The following is a 17,942-nucleotide window of genomic DNA, read 5'->3' as shown; positions in this document are numbered from 1 at the left end:
TCCGTCTTCAGTCCTCTGCTCATTTTTCTCTCTCTCTCCTCCTTCTTCATTTTATTGAGATTCATGGCTTGTTATTTCCTCCATATTAACAGTTTCTAAGTCTATATCTTCACCCCAATCTTTCTTTTATGTTTTACTTCTACGTTTCAAACTTATTGTGGGACATTTCCACTTAGCTGCCCTACTCTCAGTTCAAATATTGCCTGTCTAAAATCTTCCCTTTCCATCCCCCTACTCTAACATCATACTAACTATTTGTTAGTTCCTAGTCATTCAGACTGAAATGCTGCTGTTAATCTTGACTCACCCTTTTCTGCTTCACTTTAAAACCTCAAATCTTAGGTTTTGTGGCCTTCCTTTGCTTCCATTCCCTTTGCTTCCTCTCCTTTCCAGGCCTTTTCTCCTGTTGCCAGAGCTATTTCTTTCATATCCTCACTTGTCCCTTGGTCATCAGTCTGTCTTTATAACAGACTTTTCTACATACCACTTCCACATTAAACTTACTTCATCCCTTTATCGAATTCTTTCTTCCCCACTGCTCCCCTCCTCCAAGACTTTCAATGGCTCCCCACCGCTCAGAGTAGATTTTCTATAATCTGGATCCAGTTCACATTTCCAACTTTATCTCCTACTGTTTCTCTTCACAAACCTCATGTTCTAGCCAAATTACCTGCTCACTGTTCTGTAAATATCAAATGCAGTCTGTTTTCTAAATCTTTTTTTTCACAAGATTCTCTTGTTGGACTACCGTAGATAATTAATAGCTGTATGACCTTGGGAAGGTCAATTAAATTTAATGAATATTGAGTGCCTATGTGTTCCATCCTTTGTGCTAGGTGCTGGGAAAATAATGATGAATAAGCCTGACATGGTCCCTGTCCTTCCAGAGCTCGCAATCTAATGGAAAAGACTGCCAATTAAACAGGTAATTTCAAAAGTGCAATGTGCTGTATGATAAGGAAAGAGAAGCATTTGGGAGGGGAACCTGATCCAGACATAGGAGGCAGAGAAGGCCTCTTAGAAGCAGTGACTCCTAATTGGAAGCTGAAGGATAAGAAGGAGTCAGCTTAGCATAGATAGGTATAGTGGATTGAACTGTGTTTCCCAAAAGATATGTCCAAGTCCAAACCCCTGTACCTCTGAATGTGGCCTTATTGGGAAATAGGGTCTTTGCAGATGTAATGAAATTAAGGCTCTTGAGATGAGATCATGCTGGGTTTAGGGTGTGCCTTAAGACCAGTGACTGGTGTCCTTATAAGAGAAAGGAGGGGGAGGTTTGAGACACATAGGGAAGAAGGCCATGTGAAAATAGAGGCAGAGACAGGAGTTATGCTGCCACAAGTCAAGCAATGCCAGGAGCCACCAGAAGTTGGAAGATGCAAGGAAGGATTCTTTCCTAAGGTTTAGGAGGGAGTGTGGCCCTACTGATACCTTTCTTTTGGACTTCTGGCCTCCAGAACTGTGAGAAAACAATTTCTGGGGTTTTTTTCTGCTTTTTCTCCCCAAAGCCCCCCAGTACATAGTTGTATATTCTTAGTTGTGAGTCCTAGTTGTGGCATGTGGGATGCCTCCTCAGTGTGGCCTGATGAGTGGTGCCATGTTCACGCCCAGGATTTGAACTGGTGAAACCCTGGGCTGCTGAAGCAGAGCACGCAAACTTAACCACTAGGCCACGGGACCAGCCCCATGATTTCTGTTGTTTTAAGCCATGAACTTTGTGGTGATTTTTTACGGCAGCCCTAGGAAACTGATACAAGAGGGGAGAGAATGTTTAGGCAAATACTTGGAGGTTAGGGAGCATGGAGTATTTGAGGACCTGAACCAAATTTAGTATAGGATGTGATTGGGGAAGTTACAAGAGATGAGACTGGAGGGTCAAGCAAAACAAATGACATATCATGAAGGACTTCGAAAATATCATGTTAGGTTGGAACTTTTTCAGAGGGACATGAGAGGCCATTGTAGGGGTTTTAGCAGGTAAATGATAGGATTAGATTTGTGCTTGGTACTGAAGGCACTCAATAAATATTTTCTAACTGAATGTTGGATTATTCTGGTTGCAATGTGGAAAATAGGTAGAGAGGGCAAGAATGGGGGCAGAGAGACAAGTAGGGAGATACTGCAGTAAGTCCAAGTGTAAGAAGATAGTGACCTACACTAGGACGGTTTCTGTGGGGACAGAGAGAAGTGTATGGATTTGAGGCATGTTTAGGAGTTAAAATAGACGGGATTTTGTGATTTGTTGTATGTGGGGAGTGAGAGAGCAGCAGCAGCTGAGGATGTTGGGCCTTCAGCTCAGGCAATTGGATAAACACAGCGAGACAGTGGAGCTATGCACTGAGATTTGTAACCCAAGTGGAAGAACTAGTAGAAGCGGGGCTAGGAGGAAGGAGATGAGCTAGCTTCTGACATTTTGGGTTTGAGGTACCTATGGGACTGTCTAGTAGGCAAATGGGAACTCGAGAGGGGGATCTTGGCTGGATATACAGCTTGATCTTCTCTAGGCCTCATTCTCCTTGCCTGGAAATGGGGTATTGGAACCTACCTCACAGCGAAGATGGATTAAATTAGATCATTCATCAAATATTTACTGAATGCCTGGTATGCCAGGCATTTTTCTAGGCACTGGGGATGTAACAGTGAATAAAACAGACAAACAATAATCCATGCTCCCATGGAGCTTACAGTCTAGCATGAGAAAACAGATAACAAACAAAATAAACTAGTAAATTATATAGTATGTTAGAAGATGATAAATAATATGAAGACAAATAAAGCAGAGAAGGGGAGACAGAGTGGCAGGAGGATTGCAGTTTTGAATAGAGCGGTCAGAGAAGTCCCTGCTGAGAAGATGACATTTGAACACAGACCCGAAGGTGGTGAGATAGTGAGTCATATGGCTATCAGGGCGAAGAGCATTCCAGATAGAGGGAACAGCAAGTACAAAGGTCCTGAGGTGGGACCATGTCTGGTGATTTGAGGAACAGCCAGGAGGCCAGCATGGCTCCAGCAGTGTAAAAGCAGATGAAGTCAGAGAGGTCAAAGGTGAGTTCAGATCACATAAAGGGCCAGAGTCATGTAAACACTGGCTTATATTCTGAGGGAAATGGATTTTGAAAGTTTTGAGCAGAGGAGTGACATGCTCTGATAACATTTTCAAAGGATTATTTGGTGTTGTAGGAGTCAAGGGATCAGCTAGGCAGAGAGAGTATTGAGAGTAGACTGTGGGGCGGGCAAGGCAGGGGAGGGAAGTCAGAAGGTGCAGGAAGAACAGTTAGAAGACAACAGTCCAGGGAAAAGCTAATCTATGTAAAGTGCTTGCTCAGAACTTTACACTTGGTAAAAATCTCAAAAAATGATATAATCAACTCTAAGAATACCTATCAAATTCTACCAATATTCAGCTAAGGACCTACTTTCTTAGAAAACTAAACGAATGATCTTTGCCACTCATTTGACTATTAATTATGTAATATATGTTGTATTATTTCACTTCTTCATATTTATTTAGTTATCTACATATTTATGGCTTTTCTATCCATTTGTATTTTAAGCTCCTTAAATGCAAATGCTATGTATTAAACACTTAGGAATCAGGTTTCTTCATCTGTAAAATGGAGATAATAGTATATACCCATTAAGGAGGTGAGGAATAAAATAGATAATATGTATATTCTATGCTCATTCTAATTACTTCCACATTATAATAATAGCCAACATTTATTAAGCTCTTATGATGTGCTAAGCACTTCACCCATATCATCACATATCATCCCCATGATTGCCCTATAGAGAGGTATTATTATTATTATTATCCCCATTTTATAGATGAGGAAACAGGCTGAGAGGTTAAGCAGTGTGCCAGATTTGTGTACCAACAGCAGGCATTTAACAAACACATTTGAATGGGAATGAAGAGAAGAATTTTGTGCATCTCTGTTCCACATCTGACAGAGATGTAGGATAGTGTAAAGAGATTACCTATCGAGGAACAGAAGGATATTTCTACAGCGTGGGTGGTATTCTATATTTTTAAGTCCTGTAAAAGGAATAGCAGAATGCACTGAAAGAGTACAACTTGAAAAGATTGATAATAGCAATGTTTAATTTCTATAATATAATGGTAAAAATAGATTGAGGAAACTTATTTTTAGTTATATTTTCTGGAATAAACAAACACATTTGGGTGTGAGAATGTTTCCTCAGCCTCTATTCTCAAGTGTAATTCTGGCTCTGCTCCAGTCCAAAGGCCACTTTGGGAGGTCTGAACTTTCTGTACCTCATCCCAGAACCAAAGGACCTCTTGGTCCCTGGTACTTCCAGCATGAATGGGAGTGTCTTATACTCCAAAGTAGATTTCCAAGCCCACGCAAAATCATCCCTGGAAATCTTATTCCTCTGGGATTCTCTAGCCTAGGGTAAGAGAAGCTGAGCTTTCTTTGCTGTCCTAGGCCCTTAGTGGGGCCCTGAGATAGTTTGAGGTCAGCTTTGCAATTTCAGAGCTAGGCAGTACTGTGGGATGAAGGAATAAGGTCTTGTGTTGTGGCATGTGAACATTGCCACAAACACCTTCTCTTTTGTTTTGGAGCAGGTTCTGTGGAGTAGGATGTTAGTGAGAGGTGACAACTTTGTTAACTTTCTGAGAAGGCCATTTTTGCCCCTTCGTTTGTCACTTACCTTACGATTTCCATTATAGCCTTTCTGGGTAAGGCTGAAGTCTCTACAAGCTTTGATAGGATTTCAAACAACAGGATTCCTGGGTTGCCAGCTAAATCTAAACAGGTTTCCTTTTCTGGAACTATGGAGGAAAAAAAATTCAAAATGCCTTCTGAAAAAACCATCTATCAAAAAAAGTAATAAACTGACAGTCTTTTTACTGTATTTACAATATTAATACCAAGTCAGGGACTAGAGAATTACAGAAAAACATTCAAAATCTATTCTATTTAGTAGAAAGGTCATTTTGATTACTGACAGACAAAATAATCATGAAACTTAAAAAATGCTTTTAGTTCAATGACTCCTAAGTAAATATAGTAATAGATTTAACATAAACATGAATTATGTGTTAAGGACCATTGTCCTATTCCTGTGGGTAAAGGAACTGTTGATAAACATATCTCTGGTTTGCAAGCAAACTCTTGTTAACTATAGTGAAAGGTGCAAGCTGTAACTTCTGTTTATCCTAGAGACAGTTAATAGCCTATGAATGAGTGTATTTTTAAAACTGTATACAGTATTTGGAATTTGGAATGTATTTATCTTAGAAAACATCATATGAATAATGGTTAGATTTCTTAAGGCAGCCTATTAAACTCATAAGCAAACCATCAGAGTACTGACAACAATATTTCAAGTATACCTTCACATCATTTGTAACCTTGTGTGAGAGCATGTTCTCTAACCTCCAGCAGACTCTCCAGCCCTTGCACTGAAGCTTCATCAGAGTGAGGAAGATCTTTCTCAGGAACAGTAAATTATCTACATCCCAAATTTGTAAGAGAGAGAGCATTTTCCTTTTTCTAAAATAAATTTTTTCTTATGGAAAAGGAATACCTCCCAAAGTAGCACATGCACTTGGTAAAGAATTAAAATACTATAAAAGGAGACCAAATTTTCTACACTAGTTTCTCCCTGAGTGTGCTCATTGGAGACCAAAAAGCAGTGTCTCCACTTTAGACAGGACTTTAGACAGTACCTGTGCCTGCTTAATGCATTTAAGTTAAAATTCTAAAACTGTATAAATTTGCTTAGCAAATACTGTTTTGCTGAAGCAGTACAAAAGTCAACCACTTCCCAGACTACACCTTCTGACTTGTCTCCTGATTGGAGACCTAAGTGAATCATATTTACCATGCAGTGAAGTGCAGCTACCCAACTGCCATCTATTCAGTAGTATCTCTACTCACCCACAGCCTTAAGGAAGCGGTTCTGATCTGTTAGCACTTTTATAAAGTCTGAGAAATTCACCTTCCCATCTCCTGCAACATAAACCTAAGGCTCAGAACAAAGATATACAATGTATTTAATTATCAGATTATATATTAAACATAAAAGTGAAAACACCTTGGACCATCCAATACTTAAAATCAGAGAGCATTTAGGGCCGGAGATATGCTCAGGTAAGCACTGGTCTTCTTGAAGTGGTCTTAGCACCATCACACTAGTCACCCACAGCCCAGTGAAGCAGTGGTGGAGTATAAACATCAAACCAAGGGCTCCCAGCCACTGCAGTCCGATCCACTCACTCTTTTCCTAGAGACTTGCTGTTTTTGCAAGGAATCCATCTCTGCCTTCCCACTCCATACCCACTCCTAATATTTCCCCAAGTCGTACCCCATTTCCTCTAAAATTAAAGAATAGCAAGTGCTAATAGAGGCGTGTGTGTGTGTGTTTTGATCAAATAGGAAAATTGGGCAGAGTTAGTGGAAGTAAGTGACACCTTAATTAAGTGGTGGCATTGACTCCCACGTGGAACTGGTGCTGACTGAATGGGGCACTGGCAGTTGGGTGGGGAGAGGTGAGAGGAGATAATATGCTGAGTTATATTCCACACAACATATCAGCCTGGGCTAGTAATCACTAGGTCAGTATATTCAATGAAAACATTATCTATATGCTTTAAAAATATCAACAAAAAACGCCATGGTGTTTAAAATTCAACATGGGCTTTAATGATGGAAGGAAGATTTGTACTAATACGATTCAAACAGAAACAAAAGGCTTGGATTTCCTAGGTAACATCTCATTTTTGAAATTGTCAATGCCTTTATATCTGTTATTTCAGGGCACCCTCCAAAATGTGCATCATGAACAGGTAATCTGAATTGGATATTGAAATATGACAGTCACTTTTAGTTTCCTCACAGGATTTTTAAAAAAACAGTCCATTTGTAGCATTAATTTGATTTCATAACTTGTATACAAACCTCACTGATATACTCAAAGAGAAACACATATATGTACTTTTGACAAATAAGTGAGGTTTGTTTCTCATGTTTATGTAGTCATTGAGAGAAAAACATATATTCATAAAAATCTTTTATGAGAAAAATAGTGACAAGTCAAAGTACTCACGATCAATATCAGCACATCTTAATTCATTATAGACATCATGCTTGGTTAGATTCATTCCCAACTTAGCTAAAGTGCACATCATTCCATGTAAATCAATACAGCCAGTTTTATCCTTATTAAAATAGTTGTAGGCATCTTGGAAGGCTGGGGAAATGAAATTAAGTTAGGACAGTTATTCAAGAAAAAATATATATTCTAATAGAATTAAGACAGACAATACAGTTGATTAGAGATCATGTTCTGAAAAGTATTGAGAGAAAAATGAGTACTTAATAGACATTTCTTATAAAGGATGGTGTCCTTCCATGAGATTTGAACTGGAACAAACTAACGGTGGAAAACCAAATCTGTGGGCAAAATGACCTTTGAAGGATGTCCACATCCTAATTCCTGGAACTGTGAATGTATTACTTTACATGACAAAAGGGACTTTGCAGATAAGATAAAATAGATTATCCTGGATTATCTGAGTGGGCCCAATCTAATCACAGGGTCCCTTAGCAGCTAGAAGCAAGAGAGACGTGGCAGAAGGAGAAGTCAGATTCAAAGTGCGAGAAGGACTTGAACCCACTGTTACTGATTTGAAGATGGAAAGGGCAACAGGATGTGGAATGCAGAGGCCTTAAGGGGCTGAGAGAGGCTCCTGGCTGACAGCCAGTAAGGAAATGGGGCCTCAGCTTTATAATTGCAAGGAACTGAATTCTGCCAAAAACCTGAATAATCTTGGAAGCAGGTTCTCCTCCAGAACCTCCAGATAAGAGACCAGGCAGACCAACACCTTCATTCTGCCTTGTAAGACCCAGAGAGGAGGAACCAGCTGAGCCCACCTGGACTTCTGACCTATAGCATGTGAGATAATAAATTTGTGTTGTTTAAGCCGCTGAGTTTGTGGCAACTTGTTATGGCAGCAATAGGTAGAAAACTAATGCACCAAATTGGACCCAAATTACATGTGTGTGTATATTTTGTACAGATTCAAAGTTTTTTTCAAAGAAATACTCAAGGCCAAAATTAGACATGTATTTTCTAAAATTAGTGAATGAATAAGTAAACCCAGAACAAAGTATGTCCTAAATGGCACCAGAATAAAACTTATTTCATATCATGTTCAAGCGTTAGCATCTCTTTGTATGAGAGTGATTAATCCTATAGAGATAATGATATCTGGGTTATAATTGTGTGAAAAGTTAACATCTTTCTCTCTTGGTAAAAGGCAGGCTTCTCTAGGGCTGGAGCCATCTCTGACTTGTTTCTAATTTCTCCCAGTGTTTTGAGCACGTTAGTAGGTGTTCATTCATTCACGCAGCCTAATAAACAAATACTTATTGCATGCCTTCTGTGTGCCAGCTGCTGCTCTGGGTCCCTAGGATACATTAGTGTACTAAACAGACAACGATCTCTGCCCTTATACAAGTGTAATGAATAGTAAATTAGATAACACATTACAGGGTGGTAAGTGCTATGGAAAAGAGAAAAAGTAATGCAAGGTGAGGGGATTGGGAGTTCCAGGGATTGAGGGATAGGTTGCTGTATTAAATAGGTGAGATCTGAGCAGAAACTTGAAGGAGGTGAGGGAGTGGATATCTGGGAAAAGAGAGGACTAGGCAGAGGGAGGAGCTAGAGCAAAGGCCCTGAAGGAAATGGGCCTGGTGTGTTCCGGGAACGGCAAGGATGCTAGTGTGACTGAAGCAGAGTGAGCAAGAGGAGAGGTATAGGAGAGGTCAGAAAGGTAATGTGTGTGTGGGTATGGTTATGCTTTAAAACTTATTTTACATTTTATTTTAGATTGGTTTTAGATATAGTAGCAAAGACCTGTATATCCCTCACCCATTTTCCCCTAATGTTAACATCTTTCGTTACTACAGTGCATTTGTCACATCTAAGAAGCCGACGTTGGAGCAGTACTACTAACTAAACTGCAGACATTTCAGATTTTCATAGTTTTCCCTAATGCCCTTTTTCTCTTCCAGGATTCCACTCAGGACACCATATTACATTTAGTCATCATGTCTTTTTAGCCTCTTCTCTATAACAGTTTCTTAGACTTTCCTTGTTTTCGATGACCTTGACGGTTTTGAAGAGTATCGTTTAGGTATTTTGTAGAATTTCCTCAATTTGGGTTTTTCTGATGCTTTTCTCATGGTAGGCCTGAGACTATGGATTTTGGGGAGGAAAACCACAGAAGTGAAGTCTCATCAGTATATCAAGGCTACGTATTATCAATGTGCCTTATCACTGATGATATTAACCTTGATCACCTGGCCAAGGTGGTGTTGGTCAGGTTTCTCCCGAAATCATGTGGTATTTGTCTCTCTCTCTCTGACTTATTTTGCTAAGCATAATTCCCTCAGGGTCCATTCACTTCTGGGTATTTATCTGAAGAAAATGAAAACACTAATTCAAAAAGACATATGCACCCCTGTGTTCATCACAGCATTATTTACAATAGCCAAGATATGGAAACAACCTAAGAGTCCATCAATGAATGAATGAATAAAGATGATGTCGTGCACACACACACACACACACACACACACACACACAGACAGCCATAAAAAAGAAGGAAGTCTTGCCATTTGTAACAACATGGATGGACCTTGAGGGAATCATTCTCTGTCTTTATCACTGCAGGGCCAGGTACCAGACAAATAAGGGATAGGCCTACACCCCAGAGCTCACGGAAATTATTTGAACTAGCCAATCCTAAACCTGCATATCCTGCCTTGCTTGCTCCTTCCTGCAGAAACCACAGTAAAGGCTCTTGCCCACTTCACTCCACCCTTTGCCTCCTGACCAACTCTGGAGCTCCCCTGTGTTGGCCTCCATGGTGGGCTGTGCCTCTTATTTCTAGTATTCTAGTATCTGTGAGTATAAAAAACTTCTTCCTCTATGGCAATCATTTTTGTGTCTGTATGTCTTACAAGACCTGATTAAAACAAATCCTGGTATCCTTAAAACAGGCACCAATGTATATTAATGCACTTTAGAAACCTTTAAGTTTTATAAACCCATAAACTGTTATTATTAAGGCATTTAGCTCAGTTTTACAGTGCAATTGTGAAAATGCAGTTCTGATCTTGACAATCTTTTGTGTTTTCCAAACCAGCTTTTCCAGCAATAAAGGTGATTCTTTAATTTCTTCTGTCTCCTGCGTCTGTTTTTTAATTAGTTCCAAACTTGGAGCATTGGCCTTCCCAGAATCCAAACACAGCCATGCTTGACTTTTTTTTAGTTTTTTAGTGTGTCATGCTGTTCCTTTCCTCTGGGCCTTCACAGATTCCTCTCTTTCTGCCCAGAACACTCTCCTCTATGCTCTTTGCCTGATTTACTCCTACTCATTATTCAGCCTTCTCTGGGACTCCCCTCCTATCCTTGCAAGACCAAGTTAGGAGACTTTCTTTTATGCTTCTATAACACTCTATACTTTCCATATCATAATTTGTGTCACACTGTAATTTAAATGTTTCGATCAAATTCATGGTTTAACTGTTGACTTTCCTGTAAGACTTCCTATCAGGGCAGTGACCATGTCTGACTTGCTAGTTGTTATGTTTCCCATGCCTAGTACACTGTTGGCTTTAAATAAATATTTGTTGTTTGGATTAATGCACTGTAGCCAGTGTAGCTCATTTCATCATTATATTTTTTTCTATGAGAAATCCTGAGACTTTGGTTATGCTTATACTACTCCATTACTTGATTTCTATTTGAACTTTCACTTGTTCTTTTCCACACTCACATGATCTTTTTTGAATAAAAATATTTAGCCAGGACTGTCTAAATTCTAGAAAGATATTTATTTCAAAGTAATCCCCCTTCCTTCCTACAAATTAGACATTGAATTAAAAAATTTGTTTTTGCACCCAAATAACAGAGTATTGTAGACAATCCTTGAAATCCCAGATCTCTCTTAGAGAAGAAAATGATCAGATATATTAAGGGGCTTTTGTGAAATGCTTTCATTTTGGGGATGATTCTCATTACCTTGCATTTGTGAAGCATTCAACTTCCTTTCTTTGTGCTGTAATTGGCATGGGGGAGATCCTGGTAAATCTTTATCCCTGACAAGAGACATGGAAAAATTTAACACACATGTGAAACCAGAAGATATTGGTTTTGCTGTTCAGTCTTTGCTGACTGCAATGCCTGTAAGCATGACAGTTTACCCAGAGTCTCACAACCTAGGGGACTTCTTACTGTCACTTGTCAGTAGCTACAAGATGGACAGTGAGAAAATGCTAGCCACTGAGGTCCGCCTCCACCCTGTCTTTGCCCATCACACTTACCCCCTTAAAAAAATCTGATTTCCCTCATTTTACAAAAAAGAAAACAGGCTCAGAGGACTTAAATAACTCGTCCCAAGTCACACAGATAATAAGCAGAAGTCCTGGGATCCAAACCCAGGTTTATCTGACACCAAAGCTCTCGAACATAAGCCTTCCACTATTCCTATTGTTAGAAATATTAAGTTGTTTCAAATTTTTAACTAGTATAAGTAATTTTATGGGGAATATCCTTATAGAAAAACCTTGGTATCCATGATTATTTTACAGCTTTAATTGCCAAATTGTATTTTTACCAGCATATGAGAGAGACAGAGGTAGCTCTATCTATATCTACATTGGTAAACTATATCTATGTCAACTATATCTATCTAAAGAGAGAGAACATTTATGGAAAGTTTGGAACCCTGAGTGACTTTTCATTTTCTCAGGAAAATAAAATCTGAAAAAATATTAGTATTTTGGGGATATTTTGTATAGACCTGCAGTAATTTATTAGTTTAGGAACATAAAAATATATTATGCAAAACCAGGTTTGCTCATAATATTATAATTTAAAAGTAAACTTATAATAATCATAATTTTATAAATTAATTTTATTTAAGATACACTTAGCTTTGATACTAGTAGAACTAAAAGTCTTAAGAAATGTGGAATCTCTTAGTTTTTATGTTTTCACAAAAGCAGTTAAAAAACTAAAATTAGAAGAGATACAAAACATGATAAAGTAAAAAAATTGTGGTTTATAAATTTAGTATCCTCTACAGTATCTAGTAGATTCAACTCATTTTCAAAGAGGAACCTTGAAGAAAAGGAGGCGATAAGGTCTCAAAATGCACCATTCTCAACTTTTTCAACATAGAATTTTATCTAGTTAGTCTTATTTTCTCAACTTTTACTAACACTGATTTCTTTTTTTTTTTTAGATTGGCACCTGAGCTGACATCTGTTGCCAATCTTTTCTTCTTCTTCTTCTTCTCCCCAAAGCCCCCCGTACATAGTTGTAGATTCTAGTTGTGGGTCCCTCTGACTCTGCTGTGTGTGATGCCACCTCAGCATGGCTTGATGAGTGGTGCTAGGTCCGTGCCCAGGATCCAAACCAGCGAAACCCTGGGCCACCAAAATGGAGTGTGTGAACTTAATCACTCGGCCACAGGGCTGGCCCCTGATTTCTTCTTCTGATGTTTCCTTTTTATCATCTACTTGAACTTCTGAAAACTCAAGTTTGCCTTTACTCAGATAGGGTATTTTATATTTGTTGTATTTCTAAAAATAAACAAATTTCTTTTGCATGATATAAAAAATGCAGTAGATGGAGAAATATGAAGTTTTCAAGAAGCAAGAGAAAGTAGAAGGTCAGGCAGTGTAATGTCTTTATTAGCTATATTAAAAAAAGGATACTCTTGGAAGAATTTCAAACTTTACCTTGATTCAAATATGGGAAAAAAATCTTTTGATTTTACAACGTTTCAAAGGTTCAAAGAATGTTTGATTTGTAATGAATCCAGTCTAGCCTCTCATTTCATGTAGGAATTCCCTCTACATGTGGTATTATCTAGTCTTTGCTTGACTACCTTCCATGATGAGGAAGTCACTACTGCAAAAAACAGCTTGCAATGCAGAGTAAGGGAAGAATGAGATCAAGGAATTTGGCTGCTATAAGATACGTCCCTCTAAAAACCCAGTAATATATTCCCTTAGCAGTGGCATCATCAAGGACGCTAGGAGAAATACTCTCAAAGTGGCAAAGAAAATGGATAATTGTGAGAGAAGAGAGAGGATTTTCTACTTATGGTCTGATAAAATACAGATTAGGCTTTCACTTTCAGTTATTAGTAGCTATTGTTTACTGGAAGTTGTAGTTATTAGACTGAGAAAAAGCTATTGTTAATGTCACAGGCAAACCTCCCTTCTCAACTTTAGCCCTAGCTTAGTCATGGCTAATTTACCAGGTTTCATTTTACTGGCCATATTTGAGCTATAGACTCTTTCTTTATACTCTGACTTGCTTAGGGCTTAGGTTTTCTTTATGATCCCATAAATGGATTCTCCTTTAAACTGGCACTCATAATATCTTAATGTATAACTGACAACTTCTTAAGCCCTCTAGGGTATTCTGTCCCCTCACACAAAAATAGCCTCTCATTTGGGAGAACAGGAAGGAGGACTCTTTGTTTCTAATCAAAAGGATATATATTTTTTTATTTTCATAAAAAATCTTCAATTCTTATGTTTTGCTTTATAACTAAATTTGTCATAGAATAGATACTAGAAGAGAATTCTAACTTGTTTCATCATAGCCTTTATGAGTATTTAATATATTCATCTTAATAACTCTTTATCTTAATATATTTAGCACCTTAATACATTCATTACTTACCTTTTGCCATAGTAGCTGGGTACTTTTGTTAGAGGATTCAGCTTAAGTTTTGATTTAATGTCAGAAACTGCCATGTGGCCAGTAACTCTATCTGGAATTCAGAAGATACAATTAAGGATCAAATCACAGATTAATTTCTCTATATTCTTTTTTACCTTTCCCAGCTCAAGACCTAGAGTTTGAAGTTCAAGGCCTCAAGGAATGGTAATATGTGCAAATTCAAGTTAGAGGTATGTGGAAAGTTGGAAGGCCATGTGGAAGAGACCCTTCACTGTCCCAAAATCTCTAAGCAAAATTTCTTGCCATTGCTCCTCCTTCAAATAGTGTCATTCTGATCCTGTATAAAAATAAATAGTACCATGTGACACAGATAAAGCATCCTAGAAATATTTAGAAAAATTTACTTAAAGATAAAATTTATTTTTGAAATCAGTAAAACATTTCATGTCATAATTGACAGAGAATAAAATGCTATAGTATTTCTAAAGTATTTACCTAATTGTTTATATCTTGAATACCTGCTTGGTAGTGAGTAGATTTTCCCAGGGTTTCCTTCTGGGAGGTCCACCCCTGCCATGTCAGTTCTTATGAACCTACTGGTCATTCTTAAAAGTAGAAATGGAGGTGGATGCAATGCTCTTTTGCTACCCTAGACCTTCCTGAAGGGACTCTCAATGCCTATAGCCTCCCTAGTCCTTTCCACTTCTGTATAGTTTGAGAATCAGGGCCTGTGGACCAGAAGCTGGGTTGGTATGGCTTCCTCCTTTTATTGTTGGTTTTATCTCTCCAATTATCTTTTCAAAATGTAGAGTGTATCAGGTGGTTCACTGCCAAGGATACTAGGTTGCTGACTTAGAAATAATAGACAATCAAATACCATTAAACCGTGAAGAAAAAGTCTCTGAATATTTGATTAGAGTTTCGATCAATTTTCCCAGGTCTTCGCCTCAGAGCCTGGAAAGCAGCTGTTTCTAAACAACTCAATTACATGTGCTCAAAATCTGGAAACCTACCACAGAGCTGGGAACTCCGGAGAGGCTCAACGATTTAGGCACTTGAAAGGTGCTCTGAAATCATCCTCATGGCTCAAAATAATCATCACTTTAAAAAACTACCTTCAATCTCTCATAGAGACAATAGATTTTAAAAAAAGGACTCAGTGTAGGTTCCTACAAAATGCGGATATTTACCTACTTTTAAGCCGTGCTACTCACCACTTCTGGGCTTCAATCAGATCAAGAATCCAATAAAGGGTTTGTTCCATCATACAACTGTGACCTCATTCACTTCTCAGGCTCAGGCCCAGGATGAGAATGACCCACAAGCTCCTTCCAGCTTTAGAGCAACTGCGCTTTCAATGTGGTTTATTCAGCACCCTTGGGGTAGGTGTAGGTGTGAATTACAGAATCAGAACATTTTGACACTGTTAGGATTTCAGGGAAGGGGAAGTGGTTTTTGAAAAAAATTCTGTATTAACATATTTTCATTTTAAACATTAGTGAGGTGAAATTTGTTCAAGTAGAAGATTTTACCCAACTGCCTTAATTGAATGATGATTAAGAACCATGTCATTAATTATTTAAGCCTAGGAAGAGGGACAAAAAAAATCAAACTCTCATAGGTTTGTGGTCTACAGTATTATTGGAAAGAGTGATTTAAAAAGAGCAATTAAAGAATAGATTATGATTATTTTAATCAGAAACTTTAATATTCAAGATCTGACATGTCTCTTGGCGCTGTAAATCCTCTAGCCCAGGAGTTAGGAGTGACTTTAGTTTTCATCATGGCTAAGCACAGCTACCTCTGGCACCCGAGGCTTAGCTTGAGCCCCCTAAATTTGTTTTAGGCTTCACTTAGTGGCTGCAATTCTAGGAGTTTCCTATCCCTGCTCTCAGGATTTGTTTATTATGAGCATAATTTGACTTTTTCCTATTCTTTCCAAACTTGGTACACTGTTTCCCATTCTGGCCAGCGATAAAAAAGGGAAAGAAAGGGAAGGGTTAATTTACAAATTAATTATTTAAAAGGGCCTACTATGTTAGGGGCTACCAATATTTGAAATGGGGATAATGGCAACTCCTATTGGATGGGGTTGTTGAGAAGTAGAATTTTAGAATTATTATTTTAAATTGTGGTAATATACACGTAACATAAAATTTACTATTAAGCATTTTTTAGTGTATGGTTCAGTATTGTTAAGTATGTTCACATTGTTGTACAACCAATCTCCAGAACTTTTTCATCTTGCAAAAATGAAACTCTATACTAATTAAACAGTAACTTCCTATTTACTCCTCTCCTTAATCCCTGGCAACCACAATTCTACTTTCTGTCTATGAATCTGACTAGTCTAGAAACCTCATATAAGTGGAATAAGTGTTTGTCTTTTTGTGACTGGCTTATTTCTTTTAGTGTAGTATCTTCAAGGTTCATCCATGTCGTAGCATGTGTCAGATTTTCCTTCCTTTTTAAGGCTGAATAATATTCTATTATATTTACCATATTTCATTTATCCATTTATCTGTCAGACACTTGGGTTGCTTCCACCTTTTGGCGATTAAGAATAATGCTGCTATGACACATTAGTGTACAAGTATCTCTTTGAGACCCTGCTTTCAATCTTTTGGATCTATACCCAGAAGTGTAGTTGCTGAATCACATGGCAGTTCTATTTTTAATTTTTTGAAGAAATATTGTTTTCCATAGTTGCTACCATTTTATATTCCCAACAGTACACCAGCATTCTATATTTATATATATATATATTTCTATATATATGTATATATATATTTTGTTTTTGAGGAAGATCAGCCCTGAGCTAACATCTGCTGCCAATCCTCCTCTTTTTGCTGAGGAAGACTGGCCCTGAGCTAACATCTGTGCCCATCTTCTTCTACTTTATATGTGGGATGCCTGCCACAGCATGACTTGATGAGCCATGCCATGTCCACACCCAGGATCCAAACCGGTGGACCCCGGGCCGCCAAAGTGGAAGGTGCGAACTTAACTGCAGTGCCACTGGGCTGGCCCCAACACAAGCGTTCTAATTTCTCCACATCCTCACCAATACTTGTTTTCTGTTTTTGATAGTAGCCACCCTGATGAGTGTGAGGCGATATCTCAATGGGGTTTCAATTTACATTTCCCTAGTGATTAGTGATGTTGAGTATCTTTCCATATATTTGTTGGCTATTTGGAGATCTTCTGTGAAATAATGTCTGTTCATGTCTTTTGCCCACTTTTAATCACTTTTGTTGTTGTTGTTGAGTTGTAGGAGTTCTTTATATATTCTGGATATTAACCCCTTTTCTGATATGTGATTTGCAAATATTTTCTTCTATTCCATAGGTTGCCTTTTCATTCTGTTCATTATATCCTTTGATGCACAGAAGTTTGAATTTTTATGAAGTCCAATTTATCTATTTTTACTTATGTTGCCTGGGCTTTCGGTGTCATATCCAAGAAATCACTGCCAAATCCACTGTCATGAAACTTTTCTCCTATGTTTTCTTCTAAGAGTTTAATAGTTTTAGGTCTTATGTGTAGGGAGAAGTAGAATTTTAATATGTAGCAAGTAGCACTGAGGGAAGAGCAGCCTAGAGTAAAGAGGAGGAAAAGCATGTAGAGTAATCATGGAGGTCAGGAGACAAGGACTAGCTCAGCCACATTAGAGGAGAGGATTGCGTGAAGCGAGATCTGGGAGCAAAAAAGATTAGGTATGTTCGGTTGGGGTTCGTTATTAGAACAGAGATTGCAAATTCAATCCCCACCTGTTTCATTTGGCTTAGACAGCATTTAAAAAAGTCTGAATTTCATAAATGAAAACATGGATAAATTAAGAGTTATCAGTTTATGACTTCTCATGAAAAACCTAAAGCTCAGAAAACACAGAGCCCACATTCCTGCTTAGCAATAACTGGCTGGAGCAGAACAACTGTCACCCTTTAACTGGAACCTAAGGTTTCCTGATTGTCACAGTTCCCATCGTTTTTTCTAGTCTCTTATGTGCAGCATGTCGCTCATTTAACCTAGTTTTTGTAGACACATGTACATCTCGATTGTTAAGCTGAGAGAGTCTACACTTAATTAGCATTGGAGAATCCTAAAGATATTTGAGTAGGGATGTTGCATGAATATAGCTGTCCTCTGTGGGAATTAATTCAACCATATCAATCTAAGAATTGCCTAGGCTTATATTCTTT

The 17,942-nt window shown here is 38.1% G+C and overlaps 1 protein-coding gene across 2 annotated transcripts in view; it reads right to left on the bottom strand.

The window, feature by feature from the left end:
* The window catches only part of EFCAB3 (EF-hand calcium binding domain 3), a 133,443-nt gene that overhangs the window by 15,943 nt on the left and 99,558 nt on the right, over positions 1 to 17,942 (bottom strand). Inside the window, exons 1-6 of one of the 2 annotated variants that reach the window (XM_044745530.2) lie at positions 14,955 to 15,113; positions 13,741 to 13,831; positions 11,062 to 11,138; positions 7,078 to 7,221; positions 5,910 to 5,981; positions 4,678 to 4,798 (exon numbers count right to left, since the gene is read on the bottom strand). In XM_044745530.2, the coding sequence (XP_044601465.1) occupies positions 4,678 to 4,798; positions 5,910 to 5,981; positions 7,078 to 7,221; positions 11,062 to 11,138; positions 13,741 to 13,814 (488 nt within the window). In that variant the 5' untranslated portion in view covers positions 13,815 to 13,831; positions 14,955 to 15,113. Of the gene's footprint in view, positions 1 to 4,677; positions 4,799 to 5,909; positions 5,982 to 7,077; positions 7,222 to 11,061; positions 11,139 to 13,740; positions 13,832 to 14,954; positions 15,114 to 17,942 lie in introns of those variants that run through there. The other variant, XM_044745526.2, reaches the window with a different exon arrangement.

The sequence above is a fragment of the Equus asinus genome, chromosome 13 (genome assembly GCF_041296235.1).
Source record: "Equus asinus isolate D_3611 breed Donkey chromosome 13, EquAss-T2T_v2, whole genome shotgun sequence".
Classification (NCBI taxonomy): domain Eukaryota; kingdom Metazoa; phylum Chordata; class Mammalia; order Perissodactyla; family Equidae; genus Equus; species Equus asinus.
Note: the sequence above shows the minus strand (reverse complement) of the source record. Positions and strands in the feature narration are given on the sequence as shown.